This window comes from Prinia subflava, chromosome 5 (genome assembly GCF_021018805.1).
Source record: "Prinia subflava isolate CZ2003 ecotype Zambia chromosome 5, Cam_Psub_1.2, whole genome shotgun sequence".
NCBI lineage: Eukaryota > Metazoa > Chordata > Aves > Passeriformes > Cisticolidae > Prinia > Prinia subflava.
This window is the reverse complement of record NC_086251.1, coordinates 49,669,708-49,694,776: the sequence shown is the minus strand read 5'-3', so window position 1 is coordinate 49,694,776 and position 25,069 is coordinate 49,669,708. Positions and strand designations below refer to the sequence as shown.

The 25,069-nt window shown below is 34.8% G+C and overlaps 1 protein-coding gene across 7 annotated transcripts in view; it reads right to left on the bottom strand.

The window, feature by feature from the left end:
- Positions 1-25,069, bottom strand: part of PAPOLA (poly(A) polymerase alpha) — a 45,013-nt gene that overhangs the window by 13,290 nt on the left and 6,654 nt on the right. For all 7 annotated transcript variants that reach the window (XM_063399317.1, XM_063399319.1, XM_063399318.1 and 4 more), the window contains exons 2-15: positions 21,638-21,808; positions 20,950-21,016; positions 19,572-19,653; positions 19,006-19,115; positions 17,002-17,055; positions 13,745-13,856; positions 12,406-12,495; positions 12,177-12,315; positions 10,631-10,703; positions 9,037-9,157; positions 8,037-8,121; positions 3,620-3,673; positions 2,733-2,852; positions 1,184-1,293 (exon numbers count right to left, since the gene is read on the bottom strand). In XM_063399317.1, coding sequence (XP_063255387.1) covers positions 1,184-1,293; positions 2,733-2,852; positions 3,620-3,673; positions 8,037-8,121; positions 9,037-9,157; positions 10,631-10,703; positions 12,177-12,315; positions 12,406-12,495; positions 13,745-13,856; positions 17,002-17,055; positions 19,006-19,115; positions 19,572-19,653; positions 20,950-21,016; positions 21,638-21,808 — 1,388 coding nt within the window. The remainder of the gene's footprint in view (positions 1-1,183; positions 1,294-2,732; positions 2,853-3,619; positions 3,674-8,036; positions 8,122-9,036; positions 9,158-10,630; positions 10,704-12,176; positions 12,316-12,405; positions 12,496-13,744; positions 13,857-17,001; positions 17,056-19,005; positions 19,116-19,571; positions 19,654-20,949; positions 21,017-21,637; positions 21,809-25,069) is intronic.

The window sequence follows — 25,069 nt, the reverse complement described above, 5'->3', positions numbered from 1 at the left end:
CATATATTAGACAAACTTCAGGAATATCGTGCAAATAAATCACATCAAAAATTGTAAGTGCAAGTTTCAGTTTTTTCACATCAAAAATCTGACAACTACACTACTATATCTGTTTATAAACAATTCAAGACTTGAGAAATTGCAACTTCTGAATTCCTTCACTCCTTCAAAGCAGCAGCTATGGTACTGTCTTTTCTAAATCCTCAAAAATTAGAATTATGTTCCTATAGTTGCTATAGTTTCTCCTTCATCAGTAATAATTACAAGAAATATTTCAACTCTCAAGAAAGAGATGCCCCTCTGCAGCTATGTATGACAATAAGCAACTTTGAAAACTTGGCATGATTTATAAATAAGCCTATATATTTATTGCATTCAGAGGTGTCAGGTGGAAGGGGTCAAGGTGTTCAATTCCCTTGCTTCCTCAGACTGAGTCTTAGAAATTCAGAGACCACGGCTGCATAAGGAAACACTTGAACCTATTTCTTCAACTCTGTAAACACAAAATATTTGAGCCTCAACTCAAAAACAGCCTGTTAAAAAAAACAACCTGTAAATTTATTAGATAAATCTGTCAAAGCTACTGTTCCTGACACTCTGGTGTTACACTCCCCAGCTGTTACAAATTCTTTGCTTACAAAACTTCCTATGTGTGTGCTATTTTTTGCATCAAAAAGTAAACATCAGAAAGTCAAAAAACTCTCTTCCACTGAGTGTGGGACATGAAGTAAAGGTTACTGAATCAATTATCTATTATGGAACATCATGAAATAAAAGACATTTTGTTAATCCACTGATAAATTCAGTTTCACCAAGTAACAAAAATATTTAAAGTATACTCAAAATTTTTGATGTTACGCTTGCTAGCTCGTGTATGATAACTAATTTATCTGTTTAGTACAGATTACAAAATAATGTACCACACTTTTAGTGAGATCTGCAAGATGTATGTATAATTTTTATCACTTAATGAGAACAAACTGAAAGTGATTAGTTTGAAGCGTTTAGGAGCATTAAAACTCATTGAAAATATGCTTCATTAAATAAAACCCTTAACTCCTTAGCTGAAACCTTCTCTGTAGATACAATTCTATGACTGTTATGAGCATTATGAATAAAGACTACATTTTGAGCAAAATCAACAAGTTTATTAATACCAGAACACCTAGAAAGCAAAACTCACCTGTGTCTGTAAAAGACTGAATGTCATAGGTAAGATCAACACTTAAATTTTCAGAGTTTTCCGTTTTCTTAAACACCAACCCAATCACCCACATTGTACGGTATTCTTCCCTGGAAAATTTTATGTAAAACAGTCATGTTATACCGACAGAATTAAACAGCTTAATAAATTATTTGCTGCAATAGCCAACAGTTGTACTTCTTAGCTCCAGTAGCAATAGGAAACCGGACACAGAAAGGCAAAAACCAAAGCTGACATTCCTTTTTCTTTCACAATATTAAAGTCATTAAACACTACACATCTACCTCTAGCAAAATAAAGTAAGATCATCAGTAGACTACTCCATTCAATTGTGCTCCTGTATAGATTCTCTCATATAGCAGTATGAAAGTAACTAGCTCTCAATTAGCCACAGCACCTATGAAGGCACTGAAAGTATTTAGAATCTATTACTCAATTAAGCAACTTCCATTTTGCAACCTAAATGTGTCTTCAAAGCTCAAATTTCTTTGCTGTAACTGACGACAAACTGCGGGTTTCAGTTAAAAACCTCCCTCTGATAGCTCCCCTTCACGTGGGATAGTGAAAGAATGTCCTTTGTATACACACTGGGAAGACAACCTCTGCTCAAAGTGTTGCCTGCACCAAGTCCTCTGAAATAAGAGCTGATTGGAGCCTCTGATCGTGCAGGCAGTTGTAGTTACAACCGCCCGCTAAAATTGTGCTAAGGAGGTACTGCTTGCTTTGTCCAATTTTACTCAGAACATGCATGTAACAATTATATATCCTCAAAAACAAAACAAAAAGTAGCCCCATACTGCACCTGAAGCAGTTAATGTGTGGAAAAGACCCTGTGCAAGGCTAACAAGGCTTTTCACATATCCCAGTAAAGGCAATTTTTTCCCCATTCTCATACTTCACACAAAAATATGATTCCTTAAAAATTAATTATAATGCGATCTTGAAATAAAGTCTTAAAAGACTTTCAGTTCCCACACACCTGCAATCAGTGTTTTGAGTGGAGGAGGAAGGAGTCAAAAAACATTTTAAACCCTCAACAATCTGAAGTACTTGATATTGTCTCCACTGTTTCCACACCCTTTTCTAAGCACAGTCATTATGATTCCAATGATATTCATCCCAACTGCTAAATTTTATAACATGAAATAAACTTAGTTACTCAAGAGCTCTGTTCTACAGTGCCTGATGTTCTCCCAGATTCTCAGTGCTTCCTCACAATTAAAACACCATCAACTAAGTAGCAGTAACTTACACAGGTTGGCAGAAAATTATGCAATTAATATAGTTATTTACAAAAATACATTTCCCCTTATTTTCTGATCTATAGAATTCTTATACAGAATTAAAGCTTACCTAATTTCACAAACAGTATTTAAGAAGAGCTGAGCATCATCTGTTTGCCTTTAGATGCTGTCATTAAAATTAATCCTTTTAGGATTCTATAAAAATGTCCTTTTATTTATTAACAAAATTGCATTTTAGTTAATTTAGCTTCTCCCTACTAAATGAAGAAAATGGGTTTGCTTACTTGTCAGGATTCTCCTTGGGTGCTGGGAATGACTGTGGATTCACATGAGCCAGTGTAATGAATTCATTCTTCTCCAGGTTTCCAACTAGAATACGGATTTTTGATTCCACCAAGCCCACCCTGTACAAATGTTATTTATTAGCAAGATCTCATTAACAGGAAATAATAGAAGTATCTAACATCATGTATCAGAATAAAATCCTCAATATTCTCCTTATACTAATACTTGAGACTACCAATGAACTAGTGCATGTCAGATTAATTCAGATCAATAATTTCAGTTAAGGCATTATAAAAGCTGACAAGGGAAGCTTAAGAATGCCCTGCAGCTGTCTCTGAAGCCTGATTTCACAAATGGAATTAAATACAAGACATTACACATCAAGTAAAAGGTAGTCAGAAAGAACCATCACATATTTATCCAACATTCTTTTGGCTTCAGATGATGAATTTTAGAGGTGAAGAAATTCCCAATACCTGCCAATCTTAAAATTTCATTAATAAAAGAGAGCAGAAACATCGGAAAAGGGAATTTTTGTTTTAAGAAACAGGATTTCAAGTGACTGAAAACATACCTCCTCACACTGCTCATTAAAAAATGTTCATGAGGCATTTGTCAGGTAAACCTGAGACTCTTGTTAAGGAAAAACTGAAGCAACAGCCTTCACTCCCCAGTTTTTCATTCTTACTGTTTTTTTGAGAACTCTAAAATCTTCATCCATTCAATTTTGAAACACTGAAGGTCCACTTTCATTCATGAAGAAGACAACTGATACACTAGGTACTCCCTTGTGTCCAAGGTTGATGGTGTGGGGGAAGGGAGGTGCTATTTTTGGTTTTTGGTGGGGGGGTTGTTTTGCTTTTTTTAAATCTCAAGGATTACTCACCATTCTAGTCGCTGTTTTTCTGTCGGTGCGCTTGCTAGAAGTACAATATAATGCCTTTGGAGATAAAGACAATATGCTATTCTATATGTATTTCTAAAACTAGACATTCAAACCTTAACATTAAAACTTTGCAGTAAACTCTACATTGTAAAATACAGATTAGCTTAAGTATATACCTTACATTAAATTAAGCTTTGTTAAGCTATGTCCCAACTGTATGATTAATAGACTTTGAAACACTTTGGAGTTTAGAGCCATTTGCTACTCCACTGTAATACCAGTAACCTTAACCAAATATTAGGAATGTAGCACTGGTTGAAATACTTCAATACCTGATGAGATCAGGTACTGACTACAGAGAAAAGTTGTTCACAGCTCCCTTTACATGTCAGCTGTCTCACTTGCAACATTATTTCTGAATAGTGAGAAGAGTGGTTAGCACATATGCATTTGTTCAAAATCCAAAATAACATTATTAAATGTGGTTTAAAAACTTTTATCTGCATTTTGGAATTCTCTGAAGACACTTATCTGAAATTTCCTAAGGAATGTTTCCTCTGATGATAATTCTTAAACTCTCAGTTATTTTCCAGGATATTCAGTGTATACCCACTGTAAGTAGATTTTAAAGAGACAGTATACAAAACAAGAACAGTATTTTAAACAAAGAAGCCCAAGGACAGCAGAGTGGGAAAAGATTACTCATAACTGGAGTTCCTAATGAGGGTGCTAAAGCAATCTCACATGCTTACAGGCAGGTTTTTCAGAAGCTTGGCTGGGAAGTCTTTTAACATCTTAAGTCATACAATGACTACTCTATACAGATATGGCAAATTTAGATAGCTTCTCAGCAGGATTTAAAGAACAGTACTAACACAAGAGACTAGTCCCTAGCATTTAGCTCATGGAGAGGAAAGCAAGGCCAATGACACTGGAAAACTATGGTGCAGAGTACTCTGGTGCCAGAGGCCTTCAAATCACAACAGCAAATCCAAATCAAAAGATCAAGTTAGCAGCCACATGTTTCGCTACTTATCTTTAAGTGGCAGGAGCCAAAATCCTGCTACATGCTACAACCCTCTGATTTCAGTCAGAGAAAGTCAATGAAACAAGAGAACTGCAAGGGAGAAATCTGGAGAAACTTCTTCCCTGTTCTGATCAATATAGAGATATAATAACATTTCACATTTTGGCAGTATTAACTACTTCACAGGGAAATGTTATGGAAAAAAGAGAATAAGAGTTCTTTAATTCTGTATGAGAAGTTATTATTACTAATACTGGTTTATTGTAAGGAATACTACACTTTCAGTAAGATTCCTGCATCACACACATTGCACACTTGCCGAATGTTTAATTCAGTAGGCATGACAATGTTTAAGCTTTTTGATCATTTCTAACCCATAAACATTTGAAGAAACCGATTTTCCAGTTCCTTATTAAAGGCATCCCTGTGAAACAAACTTTGAAGAACTATTTAAAAAACGAAGTAATTTGGCTGTGTCTAAAAGCCTCAACTAGCTGGTAAGCACCTAGAAAAAACCCCTAAGCCTTATTTCTGAAAAAAATAACTATTTTGACGGCTAACTCTTTTTGTTCAGGTACTCATCACTGTGAAAAAGAAAAGGATCCAATTTCTCCTAACTCAGCTACCAGCTGTTAGTGCTGAGAGGGAATTATTCTCTAGAAATTTCCTACTACCATTTTCAACAAAATTAAATAATTTATGTCAAAAATTAAGATACCCTTAGTTTTAAGAGTCCACAGTCTCACTGCTAAATTTTGCTAAGACAAGGTTTTTTTATCAGTGCCTCATTCATAATTTTATCATAAAACACACGTGTAATTCAGAAGTATCTGTCACTTCATTATAAAGAAAAAACAGTCTTAGGTTAAGCTTCTGCGTGGCAATGGTGACTTTTACATTCTGGGTATTATTCTTAAGTATATCAGTTTGGGGTTTTGTTTGTTTGGGGGCTTGGATGTTTTCTCAGTATCTTCCTTTTGGCATTCTTTTAAATTAAAAAACCCTAATGCAGATAGGGTTATTATTAACATCATTAACAGAAGTATTTCTAAAAAAAATACTTAAATTAGAGTCATATTACTTTCTGGGAAAAAAAAAAAAAAACAAAAAAAAACCAACACCAACTGAGAACATGTTAATTTCAATTTTTCTTTATTACTTATCTAGGAATTATACTTTTATATTCAGTACTTTAAAGTCCTATGAAGCCAAGAATTTAAACCACCTTTTTAAAAGGTATATTTATATTCTACCTATTTAGCAGAATTATCTCTTTTAATGACATAGAAAGACTATGCTAGAGCTCATTAAAGAGCACTATTTCCCTCAAAACACTGCTCCCTTGAACTATAACGATTTCATTTCTCATGCAACACCTCAAACTCATATCCACTTGAAATTCTCCTCACTTCCCTGTAAAACACCATATCTACATGTTCTTTGTTGTTGCTTTCCCCTTCTAAAAGTTTAAATCCACACAAAGGGCAGATAATACATGTTGCAACTCCCTAACTCCAAGTAATTGCTCACATTTAAAAAGAAAAAAATAAGTAGATTAAAAGTAGATTTCCTAGTTTTCCTAATTTCTAATCTGCTCCTACTATGCAGGTATGTAAGAGCCCCTAGATTTTCCTAGTCACACATCATCGAGGTTTATTTTAAACACGGACAGCAAGTCAAAAGTGCTTATGAACAACAGATATTCAGCAACTAATTGCCACTGAGAGTGATAGATTACTGAAGCTATGCTTTCAGAGATTAAAGGAAATGTTTGTCTCAGAGCAAGGATCAGATGTTCTCTCATCTGGCAGAGCACTACACACTGCTATGAACATGCAGAACATGCCAAGGCACCTACAATTTAAACAGGAGAAGTGTGTGAAGAGGGGAAAAAAATTTCAAAATATCTGTCTTTTAGATGGAGATCTGACCAAGAGAGCCACGTTTACTGCACACAGATGACTGCATATAATTATTTACTTTGTAAAGGCTACTTTACCAAAATTGTAAAATTAACCTACTAAGGGAAAACAGAGAAAATCCTGGGTAATTTAAACAGGCTCCATAATACCATTCCACATTAAAAAAAATAAAATTAGAGCAAAGACATCTTGTGCAAAACAGCAAACCTGGATACATAATGTTGAGCAAGAGAAGCTTTTATTGCTATGCCCAGTAAAATGGCTGAAGATGGTACACAAAAAAAACTGCATTAAAATGGGGATTATTTCAAATGACATTAAATGCTTCCTATTTTTTTCTACTTTCGAAAGAAACAAAGAAAATGTACTAGGGAACTTATTAGTAACCTCTTAAGCAGAAACTGATTTGTCTGCAGCCCATTTTTTACTTCAAAAATTTAAGAATGTTCTTTTAGATGTTTTCTAACTTAAGCTCCATGGAATAACGTAAAAGCCATCCAAATATTTTAAAGCTTTTATCATGCAAAAGGTATAGAAACAAAACACAGACACATTATGAAGGTCATCAGTCTCTTTTAATGGGGGAACTGCATATTTCAATCTTGTTTAGATTAGTACAAAACCAACCAACCACCCAACACAAACAAGTGTAAAATATATTTGATCTTGATTCAAGAAAAATGGGTCTCCAATTTCAACTGAGGGCAAAGAAGATGTAGTCCATATTTTAATAATTCATATTTATTATAAAAATACAACTTTCAGCAAGTCCGTATACATTTAACAAGCTTCTGCCCCGCAAGCATATTCCTAGAAACCCTAAAAGTGTGAAGTGTGAATTTCAGTATTTCCCTCAGAGACATTACAAAATTAGAAAAGCTAGGTGTGAGTTAATAAAGATCCAAGAGCCTTAAGCTTTAATGAAAAAAGATCTAGTAATAACTAGTACAACTGGTAGTTAGTCAACACAATTGCAAAAATATCTTTTATTATCAGAGTAAACTGTTGACTATATTGACAGAACACACACAGTTTCAAGTACTTATTCATATTAAGTACTGACCTTCAAAATAAGTTCTTTTAACATATTTTTTCTTGGGAAGACCCATTTTTAGAATGCTTACTGAGAGGACTAAAGAACATTTCTATTAGTCAAACAAGATGAAACTTCTTCAATGTTATTGGTAGCATATCAATTCTACAGTTAACTGGTGAAATTCCAAATATCTGGCCAGGGACTAACCAGTTTCTGAAATACAGGTTTAAGACACAAAAAAGTACCTGAGGAGATTATATACTTTCCAATAAAGGACAGTGGTGTATTCTCTCTCCCACGCTAGAGAAAAATCCTAACAAAACACTTTGTGGACATCTAATGTATGTATATTCCTGATCCTGTGCTACAGAGCATTATGAGGTAGTTCAACTGATAAACTTAAAATATTCTGCCATGCCATAAAATACATACTTGTACTTCTGAAAGAAGTTTGGAGCTTCAAAAAGTTTGGACCACTCTGCCTTACTCAGCAAAATTTCATCTGTGATAGCAAGACCTAAATTATAAAAAGAAAAAATTTAAACTTTCTTTTAAATACGGTTTAGTATCCAGCATAAAGACAGTTTATTAACTTAGCAAAAACTACTATGAATTATTTCCTCCCTCCAAATTCACAGCAATTTATCAACAAGATTTGTAATTCAGTCATACTTTCATTGGTCATTAGTTAAACAAATCATATTATTTAAAAAAACCTCATTATCTGTACAGAAATGTTACGTTAATTGATCAAAATTATTATTTCACATATTTTTGCTCTGCAGTGTAACATAGCTCAATTCAGTTCTTAGCATATGCTAAGTATTCAGTTCAAAGACAACAGATTTTTTTCCTTAGAGTATTTGAATCACCTCTTGTGCAAGGCATTTTACAATGCAAAGAAACAGTGAGACAGTAAGGTACTGCTCTGCCTGAGAAAGCAACTTGTAGTTACTCCTTGCATCAAATCTAATTCTTGCTTTGATAACATCTTCTCTTATCTGCTATAATTATTCAAGTATATTACTTGGATAAATTCAAAGGACTCATCTTCAAGGGAGCATATTGCCTTATATCAGGCCTAGAAACAGGCATCAAACAGAACTACTATTGCTAATCCTTCATTAACATGACAATCTAAGCGACTAAAATAAAGTCATTATACCATTAGTTCTAATTTTCAAAACACAAGGCATTCTTTTATTATCCTCAGTTTTTAAGAGTGAAGGACAGACCTGTAGAAGGATCTACTAAGTTTGCTGTGTTAAGCAACATTAGGCGTAACAGGCCAAGTTCTACCTCCCTCAAAACAGTTTTGTGTCAATAAGCTTTTTAACATCCACCCACCTCCCCCTTTCAAACCATACCTGCAATGAAACTATTTTAAATCTGTCTGAAAAAATCTATAGAGAGAGTGTAAGATAATACTCACCTTGTTTAAATTCCTCAACCATGACCATCCGTGTGGAAACGGACACATTGTACGTAGAGTTCTGCTGTGGGTATGCTGGTGTAATTATAGGCATAAGATGGTACCTATCACTGGGGTTTACCTACATATAACAACAGCCAATCAGTTTTCTTCAAGCATACACATCAGTTAACAAATTTGGATTTCTCCCTTTACTACAACCAAGTCTTAAGTTCTAAGAGACCTTATTTTGCAGATCAAGAGTACAGAAAAAGTTTAGAAAACAAGAATAATACTTTTACAAAGGACATCTTTCTGAACAACAGTGATGTGGGAGGGCTGTAACCTGTCAGCACATCAAGATCAAGATGCAGGCATTTCTAAATCCAGAAATGCAATCAAACAGAACAATTTTCCTCTTTAATACAAATTAGTTTGTGATCAAATGAAACCATGGACACCTCATCATCATATGAGCACCTTCTGCAAAATGACTGTCTTCGGACCTTGCAAAAGGTATTTTATTCTTTATTTCTGTAACACTACTGAAAACTAAGAGCCATTTTAAGAAAAGAGGCTCTGTGCAACCTGACAGAAGCATCACTTGCATTAACATACTTTTATTTAACAGCAGACAGGGTAACAAAAAAGAAAGGACACAACATACACACGCAAAGTACATTAAAATACTATTAAGGTAACGATCTTATAGAAGGTAAATAAAAGATAAACCCCTGCCATTAGCTTAGTCCACTTTGATGAGCTACTACAACACTTCCCATTTGACCTCAGTTCCCAGGTTTGACCTCAAACCTATTGCAGGAATAACAGATTCAAGAACATGTTTTCAGCCATTTCACATATTTAGATGTGAACTTTTGTCAATCAAAAAACAGATTTGAAGTACAAAAGGGAATACAACTCAACCTCTGATGCTTACGTTACTCATCAAAATAAAGATTAGTTGAACGTCAACTGTTCTGTGATTATGATTGACAAAACAGCATTGAGCAGACTCATTATGTCCTATTGAAAGCTCACAATGGGAGCCATGCATCTGCTGCAAGCTGTTTCCCCGACTGCCTGAAGAACAATCATGTCCAATATCGTTAATGTAAGTGCTACAAAGATGGAGATCAAATATTATACACAAAACAACTAAAATACTTCAAGTTATGATCTTCTTTGGTGCAAGATGAAAAGACACTTTACTACAACTACATAGAACCAAGCCTATCCAGGTGTAACTTGCACTGAAGTGAATTCAAGGTACTTGCAAAAGTAACAGGCTTTAAATAAAAAGCAAACTATTTTAAGATTAGCAATTTTCCAAAAATGCATCACTTCAAGACGTAACTATGCTGAACATTCATTAATATTACTTATTTCAAAAATTGGGAGAAAAAGGACATTGTTTAGCAAGTGTGCTTCAAGCAGTCAATTCAGAAAATTAGGGTAATTTTGTTCTATACTCGGGAGAATTAGAGGTTACTTATGAAGATACAACACCCCAACATTAAGTTCAATAAACCCAAAATGAAGTTCACCTAGAATCTTTTAAGCAACCGAATTTATTTTACAGTGTGACTTAGAGGGGAAAAAATAACACACTAACCCTTGGGTCCCATACAGGCAAATTAAGATTGCATTCTTCTGGCTGTTTCAATAGCACTGGATTTGGCCATTCCCTGTTCAAAAAGATTGTAGCACTGAATAAGACTATTGGATACAACCACGTATGTTACACAAACAATACTTTTGAATGTGATCCTTCTTAAACCTGCTCTCAAACTAAAGCACCATTTCCTCACAACTAGCCTGGTCTAACTGGGGTTGTTTTGTAAATAAGCTGTATTGCTGAACTACAATTAGCTTCTTCAGAACATCAGAACAAGGAATTTTCTGTAGTCTTGAAGGTTTATAACCACTGGTTTAGATAACTAATTTAAATTCCTCTGAATTCTTCTTGAAATACACCAAAGAGAAATTCCTCTGTGAAGATTGACATTGGGTCCATCTTCAAGCTAGCTGTTTCATGGACAAACTACAGAACAAACAGCCAGCACAATTACAGCATATAGCATCATTACAAACCATATGTATTTAAAAAAATTATAATCAAGAGAGAAAGAAACCTTCTTGAATGAAACACTAAAAAGTAACACTTGTTCTTCAAGTCATCTTACCCCCTGAATAAAAGTTATCTTCCTATAAAGAGCAGAAGTCAGTTAATCTCTTGGAATTTTTATATTATGCACCTATGCTATGCATGTAAAAACTGGAGAGAAGTCCAAGAAACACATTAAACAGTCATTGCAACCAATTCCCCTCTATCACCTTAGTGTGGCAAAATATTACTAAACACTACGTACCTCAAGGAGGCTATAGAGCCTATGAATGCAAGACAGTGAAAGTGTGCAAATTATCTTCACATTAAGAAGAAAAGACACTGTACTTGGAGTAAAGCATCACCTTGGTAAATGACTCTTAAAGTCTGTCAGTGTCTCATGAAGAACATGGACGTTCAAGAAAAACAATATTCATTTGTAATCTGCAACATTCGCTTTTGGCCCATTTGTTCTACATTTACTTGGAATGCTCCCATCAGAGTTATTCAAACCATCTTTCTAAGCTAACTAGCTCAAGAGTATGAAATGGCATTTAATTCTGAAACACCTACCACTCCACACTGACAAGATTAAAACCCAGATTTTTGCCACTGGTTCTCTTAAATTGTATTTAAGCTATGTGCCTAAACCAGATACTGGCACACCTCCTTTATCCATTATCTCAGTACCTGAATGTTAAAAGACTTTAAATTTTGGGGTATATGCTATTATTTTGCACTATATAAGTATTTTATCTGAAGAGTTTTGTTGAATTACAAAAAATACTTGAGAAAATTTTAATTAAGAACTGTGTGGATTTGGTTTGGATACTTGAAAAACAAGACATGTTGGACAACTTACTGAAAAACTAAGCTGACAATTTCTGGTGGCAAGAACAATGTTTCTAATTTATCTTAATCTGGTAACAGCTGAAAATGGTATCATAAAAACAGGACTAAAATTTAGTGTCTACAAACAATTTTATTTTAGTTTAATCTAAATTAAAAACAAACAAAACCAAACCAAAAAAAAAACCAAACCAAAAAAACATACCATTTAGAAAATACCAAGAAAAATTTATGTACAAGAGTTGATGCTATTGCATTTGGATAAAGCTGGCAAGTTCTTGCTACTAGCATAGCCCAGGAAACACCGCCAAGGAAACCTAGTATATTGGAATAGATGTTGTGGCCTGTGGATTGAGAAGAGACAAAAGGAGAGAGATGTCAGTAACCGGAAGTATAAGGGAAAACTTGACAAATTTTGGAATAAAACTGCTTACGTTTTGCCCACAATTTGATAGCTCTCAATGTTAACCTGAAGTTGTCAATGTTTGGTACTAGATGCAGAATTTCATCAGTTACCCGGCAACCTGCAAAAGAAATAATTAATTACAGTTGCTGCTTCCAAAGTTTTTGCTTGCTTATCCTTCCCTACCATCAACACTACCTAACTTTTTAGATAAGCATGCTAGAAACTCATTTCATATTCTGATCACTTTTGTTTTGGACTAGAAAGCTTAACATATTTTCATGTGCATTTTTTCATCTTTAGTGTTTTATGGCAACACTCAGGTAGCTAATTCATGAGGACCTGACTATGGTTTTGGACTGCTCCTTGATTTTTTTTGTTATTAATGAACTATACAAGCTGTTGAAGAAACAAACAAGTTCTGCTCTTATATGAATATATGAAGTATATCACGGAATGTGCAGGCAAACTAAAAAAAGTTGTAAGTCTTCATGAACCTACAGAAAACCTGCCAGCCATAGGTCAAACCCTTGAATTTTTAAGAACAGGCTGAAAAGAATAGTTTTTAAACATACTAGCTGTACTGCTACTTTGATGGCATATTTTCAGACTATAACATTATAGATGGCAATATTAACAGCTTGATTTTAGGGGGTTTATAATAAAGAATAAAGTAGCACTTCATCACTACTAAGTAGTTGCAGAGAGCTGTTAGCAAGGAAACAGTTTTATCTAATACTACTTCAAGAGGCAACTACAAATTCTAGAGATGGCACAAATGGGAATTTCACAAAACAGTTTAAGTGGCTGTGATGATCTCAATTTATCAGGTTTTTAGCTTGTAACAACCAGTGCTCCTCATGCAAACACATTCCTCTTCCCCATCAAGCTGCAGCCAGGCTGAAGCCCCTACCAACCTGCATAAATAACCATTTTTTAAGTAAAGGTGTTATAGAGAAGTTAAGGGTTACACAAGCTAGTAAGCTACTAAAGAACTGACCTGAAACAGACACCATTTTGAGATCTCCAATATATCACTGAAGCAATTTCATGTATGTTTATGCAAACACAAATTAAGAGCAAACACACATCTTTATTTACAGAAATAGGTAATGCTCCACACTAAAGCCTTGTAAGTCCCATTAATCTCTAGAACCATATACCAGCCAAAGAAGAGAAAAAAAATCATAAACAGTCTAGCCAACAAGCAACAACCCTTCTGCCAGAAAGATATAAAAAACTGGCAATAACTTTATTTCCAGATATGAAGTTGTTGCATTTTCAGTCAAATCCACAATTACTGTATCAAAGAACCTAGGATAATTATTTAAAGATTAGACAAGTTAATATACCAAGCAGGATATACATACCATTAAGACTTCGTATGCATCTAATGTCTAAATTTTTAAGTAGGCTGTCGTCTCGTAGATCTAAGTCCTCAGGAATAGTTTGCAGTGCTAATCTTGCAAACAAAATATCAATCTTAAGAACAAAAAAGAGGCAAGACATTAGAAAACTGCTCATTCTTCTGCAGGATTCTGTAAGTCATTTTCATCAAGTTTACTAATAGTAGTACAAAGAATCCTTTTAAAAATACATAATAACATCCTTCACAGACACTTAAAGAAACACTTTTCAGATGCTTCATTTATCTTACAGCTCCTTTTCCAAGAGGATAAAATACACATTTAGATTAATATACAATCAGCACACACACAAAAACTATGCTGACTGCCAATGTAAATAAAATCATTTAGGAATACGCATCATTTCTAGGTCCAGAATACAAAATCCTACCACAACATGCCAGGAAAACATAAATCCTGGTTTTAACCTAAATACTCTCAAATATTCTAGAGAAGGCTGAGGGGAGGCCTCACTGCATCCCCTCATGAGGATGTTGAGGACAACGAAAAAACATGTACAGATCTCTTCACTCTCATAACCAGCGACAGGACTCAAGGAAACAGCATAAAGCTGAGCCAGAGGAGGCTTAAATTACGTATCAGGGAAAGCGTTTTCACCCAGAGGGTGGCTGGGGACTGGAACAGGCTCCCAGGTCAGTGATCACAGCCCCGAGCCTCACAGAGTTCAAAAAGCATTTGGAAAATCCTCTCAGGCACATGGTATGACTCTTAGGATGTCCTACACACAGGGCCAGGAGTTGGACTTTGATGATCCTGATGGGCCCCTTCCAACCCATCATATTCTATGATTCCATGAAAATTACCATGGAATTACAGAAAGAGTCGGATACTTTCCCCATCCCCTGTAAAACACACATGTGCTGACTCTATATAAGACCAGTATCTATGAAGATCTACATACCTGATTACAGAAAATGTTATGAAAATTCAGCAAGCTGCTGAGCAAGCATATACATTTTGAAACTACATCCAATTTCTCTGCTATTATTTCTGCAATACTTAAGCATAACAGTTTTTCTAGGCCAAGAACATCTAAAACACTATTCAGCACTGTGTTAGTTTTACATTGCCCTGCACACAAGGACACTGCAGAGTGCAGAAGTCAGTTTGCCTTTCCATCAGTCAGTTGATGAGAATATCAAGTGCATATCAGCAGACTGTCTGCAAGGCAACAAAGGCACTTCACCAAATGAGGCTTTTAACTAAAGTGGTTATCGACCTACAAGACGACAAAATACCAAATACTATTGCACCAAGAACAAAACTGGTTACATTAAAATTATTTCAGATAAAGTGAGCCTGAAGACACCTTAAAGACTTTTTGTAGGTACTTAAAACTTTGGATCCATCCATTTTAAATTATGAAGCCCTTATCCACAGAAAAGTATTTCTAAAGTATTCAGTGCATTCTGGTTTTCAAAGTCCTTAATAGCTGATCTTATCAACAGTCTGTATTACATACAGAAGTTCCTACTCGAGTCAAAAGTACTACCTCTCAGTGTAAAACAAGTTCAAAATTAACTGCAGCTTGAAATTCTGCTCTGATCTCTAGGAGGTCCAGCATCTCTAGAGATTCAAAGCTCATTGACATTTATTTTCAAATAAAGAAATTAACAGTCTGTCTTATGTAACTGGGGGAGAAGTAGCTGGCAATCAAATACAAAGTACTCTACAGGAAGAACAAAAACAAAGTTGTTTATTTTAAACAAGAACATCAAATGGGCATGTAAAAACTTATTTTCAGAAAATTTTTAAGTTTTAATAACAGGATTACCACAAAACTAAAGTCATTTTCCTCAGTTACACTTTCTGGCATGTTTTGCCTGTGTTAGCAAAAGGAAAATGAAATTAAAATCTTTTGATACTGCTGTAGTTGGGCATAAAAACAAACTACCAGAAACAGTAACACCGGTATATACAAAGAGTGTGCTTATAATATAAGAAAAAGAACTCTCATGCACTGTTAGTAACATGCATTAAGTCTCAATAATAAACCTAAGCTTATCATAAATTTGCTATATTGGAACAAGATGTTACATCTTCTAGAGCAAAAAGCCCCTTTTTTTCCCCTATTCCCCTATGTCTTTTATTTCAAATTTTATTTTCTAGAAAGGAGAGACAACTCCAGCTTGAATGACTGGAGAAAAAAAAAAAAGAAAAACCATACGAAAATCAAACTGACCAGAGGACAGCTATGGCAAGTTTCAACATCTAGAATGAACACCTAAGCTATGTAAAACAGCAAACAGATTCTCCAGAAAAATGTTCCTTAATACCCAACTGCATATGGACACTATAAAATGGCCAACAGATACAAATTCACAGACTGGGAGAGAAGAAATGGCCAGTCTTGTGTACAATACTACACCATGTCGCTTGCCAGAAGATTAGCATGGGAATTCCTTCCCCTCTGTAAACTAACCTTCTTGTACACACCAGTTACTGCTTGACATAATCCAACTATAAGTCTCATTAACTGTGTGTATAAACAGTTCATATGTTTTTGTCCTGTCACCAAAAGATGACAGTTTGACTGTGTAACAGTCTAAGAAGGATAAACAGAGTATCTTTTGAAATCACCATTCCTGTTTCCTCAGCAAAAATCAAATTAAGCAAGTTCAGTGCACCAAGACAGCTGATTCATCAGGATACAGCCACCAAAACCATTGTTTTGGTCACCTCTTTACAGATATGTTAGGAGACCAGGACAAAAGGAATACCCAGCTTGCCTTCGGCAGTTCACTTCTGAAAATTAGTTAAAAGACCACAACTTTCCATAATGTAGGATAATGAAGCAAATCTTTCATGTTTGCACAGTTAATCATTAGCAGTCAAAAAAAATTCTGAAGCCACGTTATTTTCAAATATAATTTCTATTAAATGTTTAGACTAAATAATGCCTATACTGGTACTCTACAGGTCAGTAAACTAATCAGTACAAGTGGATAGCAGAGCCAAAAAAAAAAAGAAAAGGGAGATATTCTGCACTCAGCTCTAAGTCCATCAAGAAACTCTTGTTTCAGTCTTAAATCTCCACTTTAAATTGCACAACTGAGGACTGTTGACAAAATCTTAGGTATGAACTTCGGAGAATCGCTTTAATAGCATTCCTATTAATGAATAATGACTTATTAAACTCTTAAAAACTTTGTTTTAACCATGCTTAATTTGTTCAAAACAAATTAAAATAGGATCTTTACCTCTATTCCATCAAAACAAAGTTTAATAACTGGGACAAAAGCTTCTTCAACAGCCTGGGGGGGAAAAAAGTTGCATTTTATTTTCAGTATAGAGAACATTTATAAACAACAGTTACCAGGTCTAGGCAATCATAATGAAATGCTACTTGTATCGATGCTTTTCTGTTTTCAGGTTGATTTTTGTCAGCAATGTCTTTTTCCACCATGGAGAATTTATTCAGTAAGCACTGACCTACTATGTGCTGCAGCTGTCTAGACATTAATTATGATTCAAACTTGCACCAACCAGCTCTGATGGTGTTACCTCAATGTCCAACCCTCCTTCTCCCTACACACAAGACATGATGAAGCATCTTTTACTCCTCACAAATACTGGTAAGTATTCCAAGTCCAAGCTATGAGGATTCTTGCTCTAAAAGGTCTGTTATTCCTGCTTCTACAGTTGGAACAGAAAATGAGGAGAAGACTGGAACTAAGCAGCCTAAAGTAGTTGCAAGTCATCAGCCTCCAGAGGCCAAGCATGTTTTTAAAATGTGGTCAGCAACACTGTGTTTTGATGAACAATATCACGATGAAACTACAGAATTTCACATCTACTCTGGTATCACCTATGAATATCCTTTTCCTTAACTGAGCATCTGAACTAAATGCAGTCTGCAACACATTGTTTTAGTAAAAGTAAAGAACGCTGCGTACCTCCAAGTAAGAAATACTCTGAACTGTTGGGAGGATAAACTGTTCCAAGAGTGTTTCAGTTCTTACCAAGAGAGGGAGACAACACTACTGTCTGTGCTCAAGCCTTAGTTAAGGCTACCTTAACATTACTGGTTGGCACGATGGATCGATCCTAGGCAAAAATCATGTTCACAAGCATCTCATACTCATTCACTCACTACAGCAACCACTAAGAAAGTCCATGTTCCCCTAAAGATGGAGATGTACAAACTCCTAATACTAGCTGGAATGCTTTAGAAGTATTACAACACCCTGACATAAATGTATTTGCATCACTGCAGAGCTACACTGAGTACTATACATACCCTGCTGCTAAATCAACTACATTACCTGGAGTTAGAGTTTACAGCAAAGCTGAATGGAAATCTGAAAATCTGAATCCTCTCAAATATAGCATGTCAATTTAAAGATTACTAAATGTGTTCAGACAATGAAGTGTTAAAAACAGTTGTTTCAGTGCATTTAGTGTTACCACTTGATGTTTGCACTACACTGGTAGTTACCAACTACAGGGCGCATAGATTGGAAGAATGCTGCAGAGACAGTTCCATTCGTTTTATGAAAGGAGGACTAAACCAAACTAAGACTTGCCAGCAACTATCTTCATCTAAAAAGAAAAAAACTGGTGCAGAGAAAATTTACTCTGAGCCAATAATACCAAGATTAAAGCTCTCACCAGTTGACTCAGGGAGGTGTGGCAGTAATATGTAACAGAAACAAAATACTGCAATAGTACAGTCTTCCACTACTACAAGGGAAATCTTCATCTTTAGAAGCTAAAAATCATGCACAAGCACTTAGCAACAAGACACACTAAAAATGTAACTTCCCTGTTCAAATGCACTTGACAGTCGATATAGAAAGTTTAGTTAATATCAACTACCATTATTGTTTATATAAGCATGAAGTTATAAAAAAGCAGCATAAAACCTTCATTAAAACCAAACAATCTTTGTCCTGAACCCTGTCAAGCTAACATTTACATTTGTGTCTGACTGCTTCTAGTGAGTAAGCAGAAATTTTGCCACACTAACACACATGTCAGGAGATCATTCGAAATTTTTGAGTGTATCTATTCAGTGAGAGCAGAGAAAATTCAGAAGGACCTCTATTTATTTCAACTCCTCTGACAGGCTTTGCTGCAGGTTAACACAAATTCCTTTGCAAGTCTTAACAACAAATTTATATTTGTTTATTTAATGCATCATCTTTCACTACTGAATTTTCCTAATCCTCAGGTCAGCAAGCTGTATCAAGTGTTTCACATACCCTCAGATCTTTCACTTCTTCTTGTTGTTTTAACTTTTCATAAAACGATGTGAAAAAATCACTTCTTTCAACATGTCTTGGTGCAACACACAGGGCATCAATATCAGCACCTGAAATTGTTAAGCAGCACAAGTAAATTAATCAATACTTCACATGCATTGAATGCCAGCAATAGACTTTATTAATAATTAAGCAGGAAAATTTAGTTTCTCATCATGTGGAACAGTGGGTTTTTTGAAATACTAAGTCAAACCAAATGAAAAAAATGCATGGCCATTAAACACACAGAACACATACATACACTCCTGCTTCATTTGTGGAACACTTGTAATTTTCAAAGAACAAAACATGAAGATTTAAATATACAACTTCCTCTGCCTTTAAATAATTTTCAATTTTTTGTCTGTTTCTCAATCCATGATGAAAACATAATATAGGAATATATTTCTTTTGTTTAGAATGAAGACTAGAGAAAAAAAATTAAGAAATCTAACACCACCTCAAAATACAGCAAGACCAATCATTAGCTCATACACACTGTTTTTTATCACAAAAGGAAGTGTTACCTTTTGTATGAACCCCTAATCTGTATGATCCAAACGTAAAAATTTTTCCTCCAACGTTTTCTATTACCGATTGTGGAAGATTCTAAATGGAGCAAAAAAAAAAAATTGGTTATTTTACCTTAACAACTTATAACAACACAAACCATTTATTTTCAAACAAGAGGAAAAATATTGTATGAAATTTAAGTTGTTGAACTACTGAAATAATATCAGTATTTATAGAAAAGACTGTGATACGCTTGCCACTTGGATGATTTTGTAACATTTCAACTACATTCCACATTACTGCCTCAAACCTGGTAATTGTTGCACTAATTCTACACTTCAGGTGCAACAGCTTTATAATGTTACTGAGATCAAACATTTTGCTTACCACTCAGGCATTAGACTGACACAGAAATAGATCATAGACTCAAATTCTGAGCAACACAAAACATAGTCTACTGTATCAGTGTTTACTACATTATTTTCAGAGACCACTTGTACTACAGCCTTTAAATAAAAATTTGGTTTTGGGAAAGGTATTTATTTTATGTTTAAATTGTTTAGGTATATCTACTAAAGTTCCCAGCCTTTAAAAAACTGTTGAATCCACAGTACTGTGAGCAAGAGGGCTATCCTTTCATAACAGGATGCAATGCTACTATCTGAAACCTTACATGAATGTTTGTTTACACAGCAAAAGACAAAATAAATCAAAACTTCCATTTTGTAATGTACATGAGCTTTCAATCTTACACCGGTTACAACATTCTCATTATTTTGTTTTCAAGGATCAAGACACACATAGCAGGGCTGTCCCTGTCCATAATCTTGTTCATATGTAAATTCTCATTGCATAAGGAAAGTGTACAGAGAACATATCATCCCAAATACACACAAAGCAAAACAGCTTAAAAAATAGGGTTTTCCTCTAAAAAAAAATCTATAATCATGCAAGTCTACATCCATTCAAAGAAGATGTGTGGGAGCAGGGAAACCTGAGGAAAACACTGTCAGCACATCAGTCTACAAAAGTACGATTACAGGATCAACATTAAAGAAAAAGACCACAGACCACCAAGATGCAGGAAATACATTTTAAGATCTGGCACTGTTTCACAAAGGCAAAATCTAAGCCTGTCATTAATACAGTACTATATGCATTAATTTTGAGAAAAAGTCAAGTTCCATCTGTAAGTTTCTCTCTTTGACAAGGTTCTACTATGAAGGGGAAATGCTGCTTGTAAGCAAAAGAAACTACACAAGGACTGTATTTGTTTTGAACCCCCAAATCTAAGGTTCATCCCATTTAGTACAGGAACATATTATGGAATAATCTTCCTACAGCACTCTTAGAATCACAACATTGGTGACTCCATGTAAAATACATCCATACCTTGCTTTCACTGATTTCCCGTATCCATTCCTTTACCAAGTTATTTAATTTTCCCAAAATTAGAATCCTATTAATAAAACAGCAGAATGACAGGTTAGAAACTTAGACAAAACTAGCAGAATTTTTTAAAGACTGTGATTGTCATTACACAGTAAGTCAACTTAAGTAACATTACAGGTCTAATTAGAGCTCTTGTTATATATAAATATACACTGAGAGAAAGTTACTCCTACAACATTCCCATTATTTTTTGCCCCTTAGAGACATTCAAGAGATTTAACCTCAAAAAAAAAAAAGAAAGCGTGCAAGGCATACACACATGAATTCAACTCATTTTCAAAATAAAACTTTAATTCACATAGCACATGCATCTAAAAGAACAGTGATAAGCAGTACTGAAAAAAAAAACAACAACTCTAGAGAGCTTAATAAGGAAAAAAAAAGTATGAGGTCCATTACAATAAAGTAATTATGAAGGGGGAAAAATACAAACCAGCCCGTGAAATTTGAAGGCCATTTTAATTCCACTCTGTGTTTTGAGGTATTACTCTTAATTGAAAAAAATCAAGCTTACAAATCCACTAGGCTTTTAAGAAAGTATTTGAAAGGACACAAACACACCACTTATTGGTCTTCAATAGTCACACATGAACTTCATGACAGAAAACCAAACAGAGCATTCACTCACCTGCGCTGCAGCTCCTCTTCCTCTTCAAATACACCATAAGGTTTTAGGGTTTCGATTAATTTCTGGGTAAGCATGCAGTCAAACTCCTTGGGGGCAGCTAAACTGATAGGTGAGGTAATGCCATAATGCTTCTGTAGTTGCTGTGTTTGTGATCCCTGGGTTGTAACGGGACTAATAAAGGCAATTAGATAAAGTTACTGACAGAAACAATACAAAAATATTTTTTCTCATCAGAGTAGCAGACAAGAGATATAAACTAAGAAAAAAAAGCCAAACCTAGTGTTAGCATTTTCATCCCAAATCACTATGTTAAATCTGTCCTATTAAGGACACAAATTACCTTTCATCAACTCTTAATATGCACTAACTTTTTTCCCCCCTTAATTATTTTTTTCATTCTACTAGGGCAAAAGCTTTATCAGTTTGGGCTCCCTTGCTTTCATAAAGACTAAAGAAAAGAGAACCCTTCATGTCAAAAAGCCAAGCTGATACCAACAGTGGAAGTCCCACTCTTGGCAGGCTTAGCATTCCTTAGTGCTCTGCTGTAGTATGAGCCCCGCATGTTTATACCTATTATATATTATTTCTATCATACAAAATGAGAAATATTTTCATAAGACTATCTATTACATTTGGAAAAACTTCATCATTACTTCAATTTGACTTCCATTATTTGTCATCATCATGTCCTCAAGATTTCATTCCTCATTTCCATAAAGACTATTAAAAAAAAATCTAAAATGAAAATTGACAAGAACTCACAAAAGATGATACAGTTTTCCACAAGTTAAACCCATTTTATAACAATATTAAGTACTATAATTTGTTTGCAATCAAGAATTTTGTCACAATGCAAGCTTGAGCACATCTGTCCCTTTGCTCATCAGCAAAAAAAAAAAAAAAAAAAGGCACATCAGGAAAAGTATAATAAAAAGTGTACATTAAAAAAATAAGTCTTCAAGTAACTGTAGGGACAGTATCTGGGAAAATTATTTTTATACTGTTTCCTTTAGCTATGAGGTTTTAATCAACTAATGAAGAATCTGGTAGGAGATGAATAAATCATATACATCTTAGGACTTCAGGTGTCAACAAAAACATTTTTTTAAAAATAAGCTGTTCAGATGCATTACATAAAACAGTAATTCAAATTAAGGACAAAGGAAGCCCCTAAAACCTTTTTTCTTCCCTTAAAAAACCAAAACTTTAGGAATGTCAAAACAAGCTGTGGCTTTGGTCACTTAACTGCCTCTAAAAAAAAGCCAGAAAACAAAAAGCGTCAGTATATGAACATCTGATTATTTTAGCTTATACCACAAAGCAAGTTGTTTGAATTCATTTTCTCCCTTTTTGCTAACTGTTAATTTGAAGTAAAATATATATGCCTTTTAGTTTAAGATTCTTCAGTTTACTTTTGCAGGTTTTTTAAAGCAGTAATACAAAACAAACAATATTTTAGCTTTGTGTAACAAATTCCTGATGGTCTAATTTTAATTTTCACCCATTCATAGCAAGAAAATTAACCCAATTCAACAGATACTAGACTTCATTAAAAGGGCTGGCAAAACACAGCCTGGCAGATGCTGTTACTAGACTTCAAAAAAGACTCAATGTCACTCAAAACCAGATTCTGCTGAGCTAATTCCTCAAGTCAGCAATGCTGACAGAGGCCTCTGTATTTCCCCTACTTGTAAGGGCCATGATTCACAAATTCAAGAACTAACAACTTAAACATAATCCTTTATGTTGTCTATAACATTACAGTGCACAAACCCCAGCCAAACACAAGATCTCTTCCCCAGTCTGTTTGCACACAGCCCTGGCAGTGCAATGTGCAGCTCTGCCTTCAAAGCACCACACTCTAATCACTTAAACCAGTGCTCCTCTAACCCCTACAGGACCACCAGGGCATGGCACAGGGCACAAACAGGCTTTGAAACTGCTCCCTAAAACTACAGCTTCAAACAACCAATTTAATCCATCGCCAGATATACATCTTTGGGAATCGTTACATAAAGCCAGCCACAGTTCTTACATTTACTTCTCTAACAATGAAATAACGATGTTATCAACAGCACAGGACCTCCCCAACACAAGTGTTTCACCTCTGCTTGAGCACTGAGGAGTTAGTAAGTACCCTTTCACTGGGTTAGTGTGTAACAATTCCCAGCACAGCTGCCTCCAAGATTTTACAGCTGCAGAAGACAGTTACATACATTAACACTGAAGAGAATATAGTTTATTTCCAGATAAAACCATTTAAATTGAAGCTCTGCCATTTACACCTGCTAACTCTAGTCTAAGGTTTCTGAAGCACAAAAAAGAATATGAAAAAAATTCCTCAGGAAAATTAAAGAAAAAATGGTAATGCCAAGAAGATTTGTTAAACTTAATGAAGGACAGAATAAAGTAACTTATTCTGTTCATCTATACATTTAAAAGGCTGCATAAAAGTTAATATAAACAGAAAAGTAAAGTTCTATCCTCTCCTTGCCTCCTACCTCCCATAACACCAAGAAACAGCAAATAAAGCATTTGCTACCTGCCTTTTAAAGTAAAAGTAAATTTTCTCAAAGAAATAAACTTTAGGTGTTCATCAGCCCAACTTCAATGCTATATTTACGCATTACATTTTGGCCAGAAAATGCTAATTATAAATGCTCCTAGACTTCTACTTCTTTTTTCTAAAATCATCATACTCACACTCCACTGCCTTCCCTCTTCCTCACATATGGGCATTCTACCTTTTACTTGTCACATATCCAGAGAAGAGCCTAAACTACCAAATTTATTCCAAGAGAAACGTGAAAAGCCAGGGGAATATCAGTGCTAACCTTCTACCCAAACGGATTAGAGACTGGCCTTGTAGAGGAGTCAATGCCTTGATGGTATGTCACATTTGGTACCCACTGAAGTTAAACATTAACAAAAAACAGAGTATTAAACAGCAACTGGAAGTTCCATGTCAGCTATTCACTCTTGACAACAGCAGGGACAGATTTGGCAGATCATATCTGAGTGTGACTCAACTGAAAGCATGTTTAAGGCTTGTTGGGTTGTGGGGTTTTCTTGGTTTTGTTTTTAATAAAAAAGAAAAAATATTCAAATAGGAAAATTAGAAACACCCTAAGCTTTTCTTTCTAAGATTACAAAGAAAATTAAGATACAGTTTGAGTGGTTTGGGTTCATTTCTTGTCAACCACATATAAATACGAAGATTATCTTATCACTCTGAGATGACCATGACCTATCTGCCAATTGCATAAATATAAAATTACAGAAAATTATGTAGAGTTAAATTTAACATGTTTTTGTTGCAGCTCTGGTTTATCCTGAATTTTTGAAAAACATATACTGACAATTTACCATGTGCAAATCGGGCTACAGCTACAGTGGATTTACTCTAGAGTGTTATGATTCAGTATTTCATAT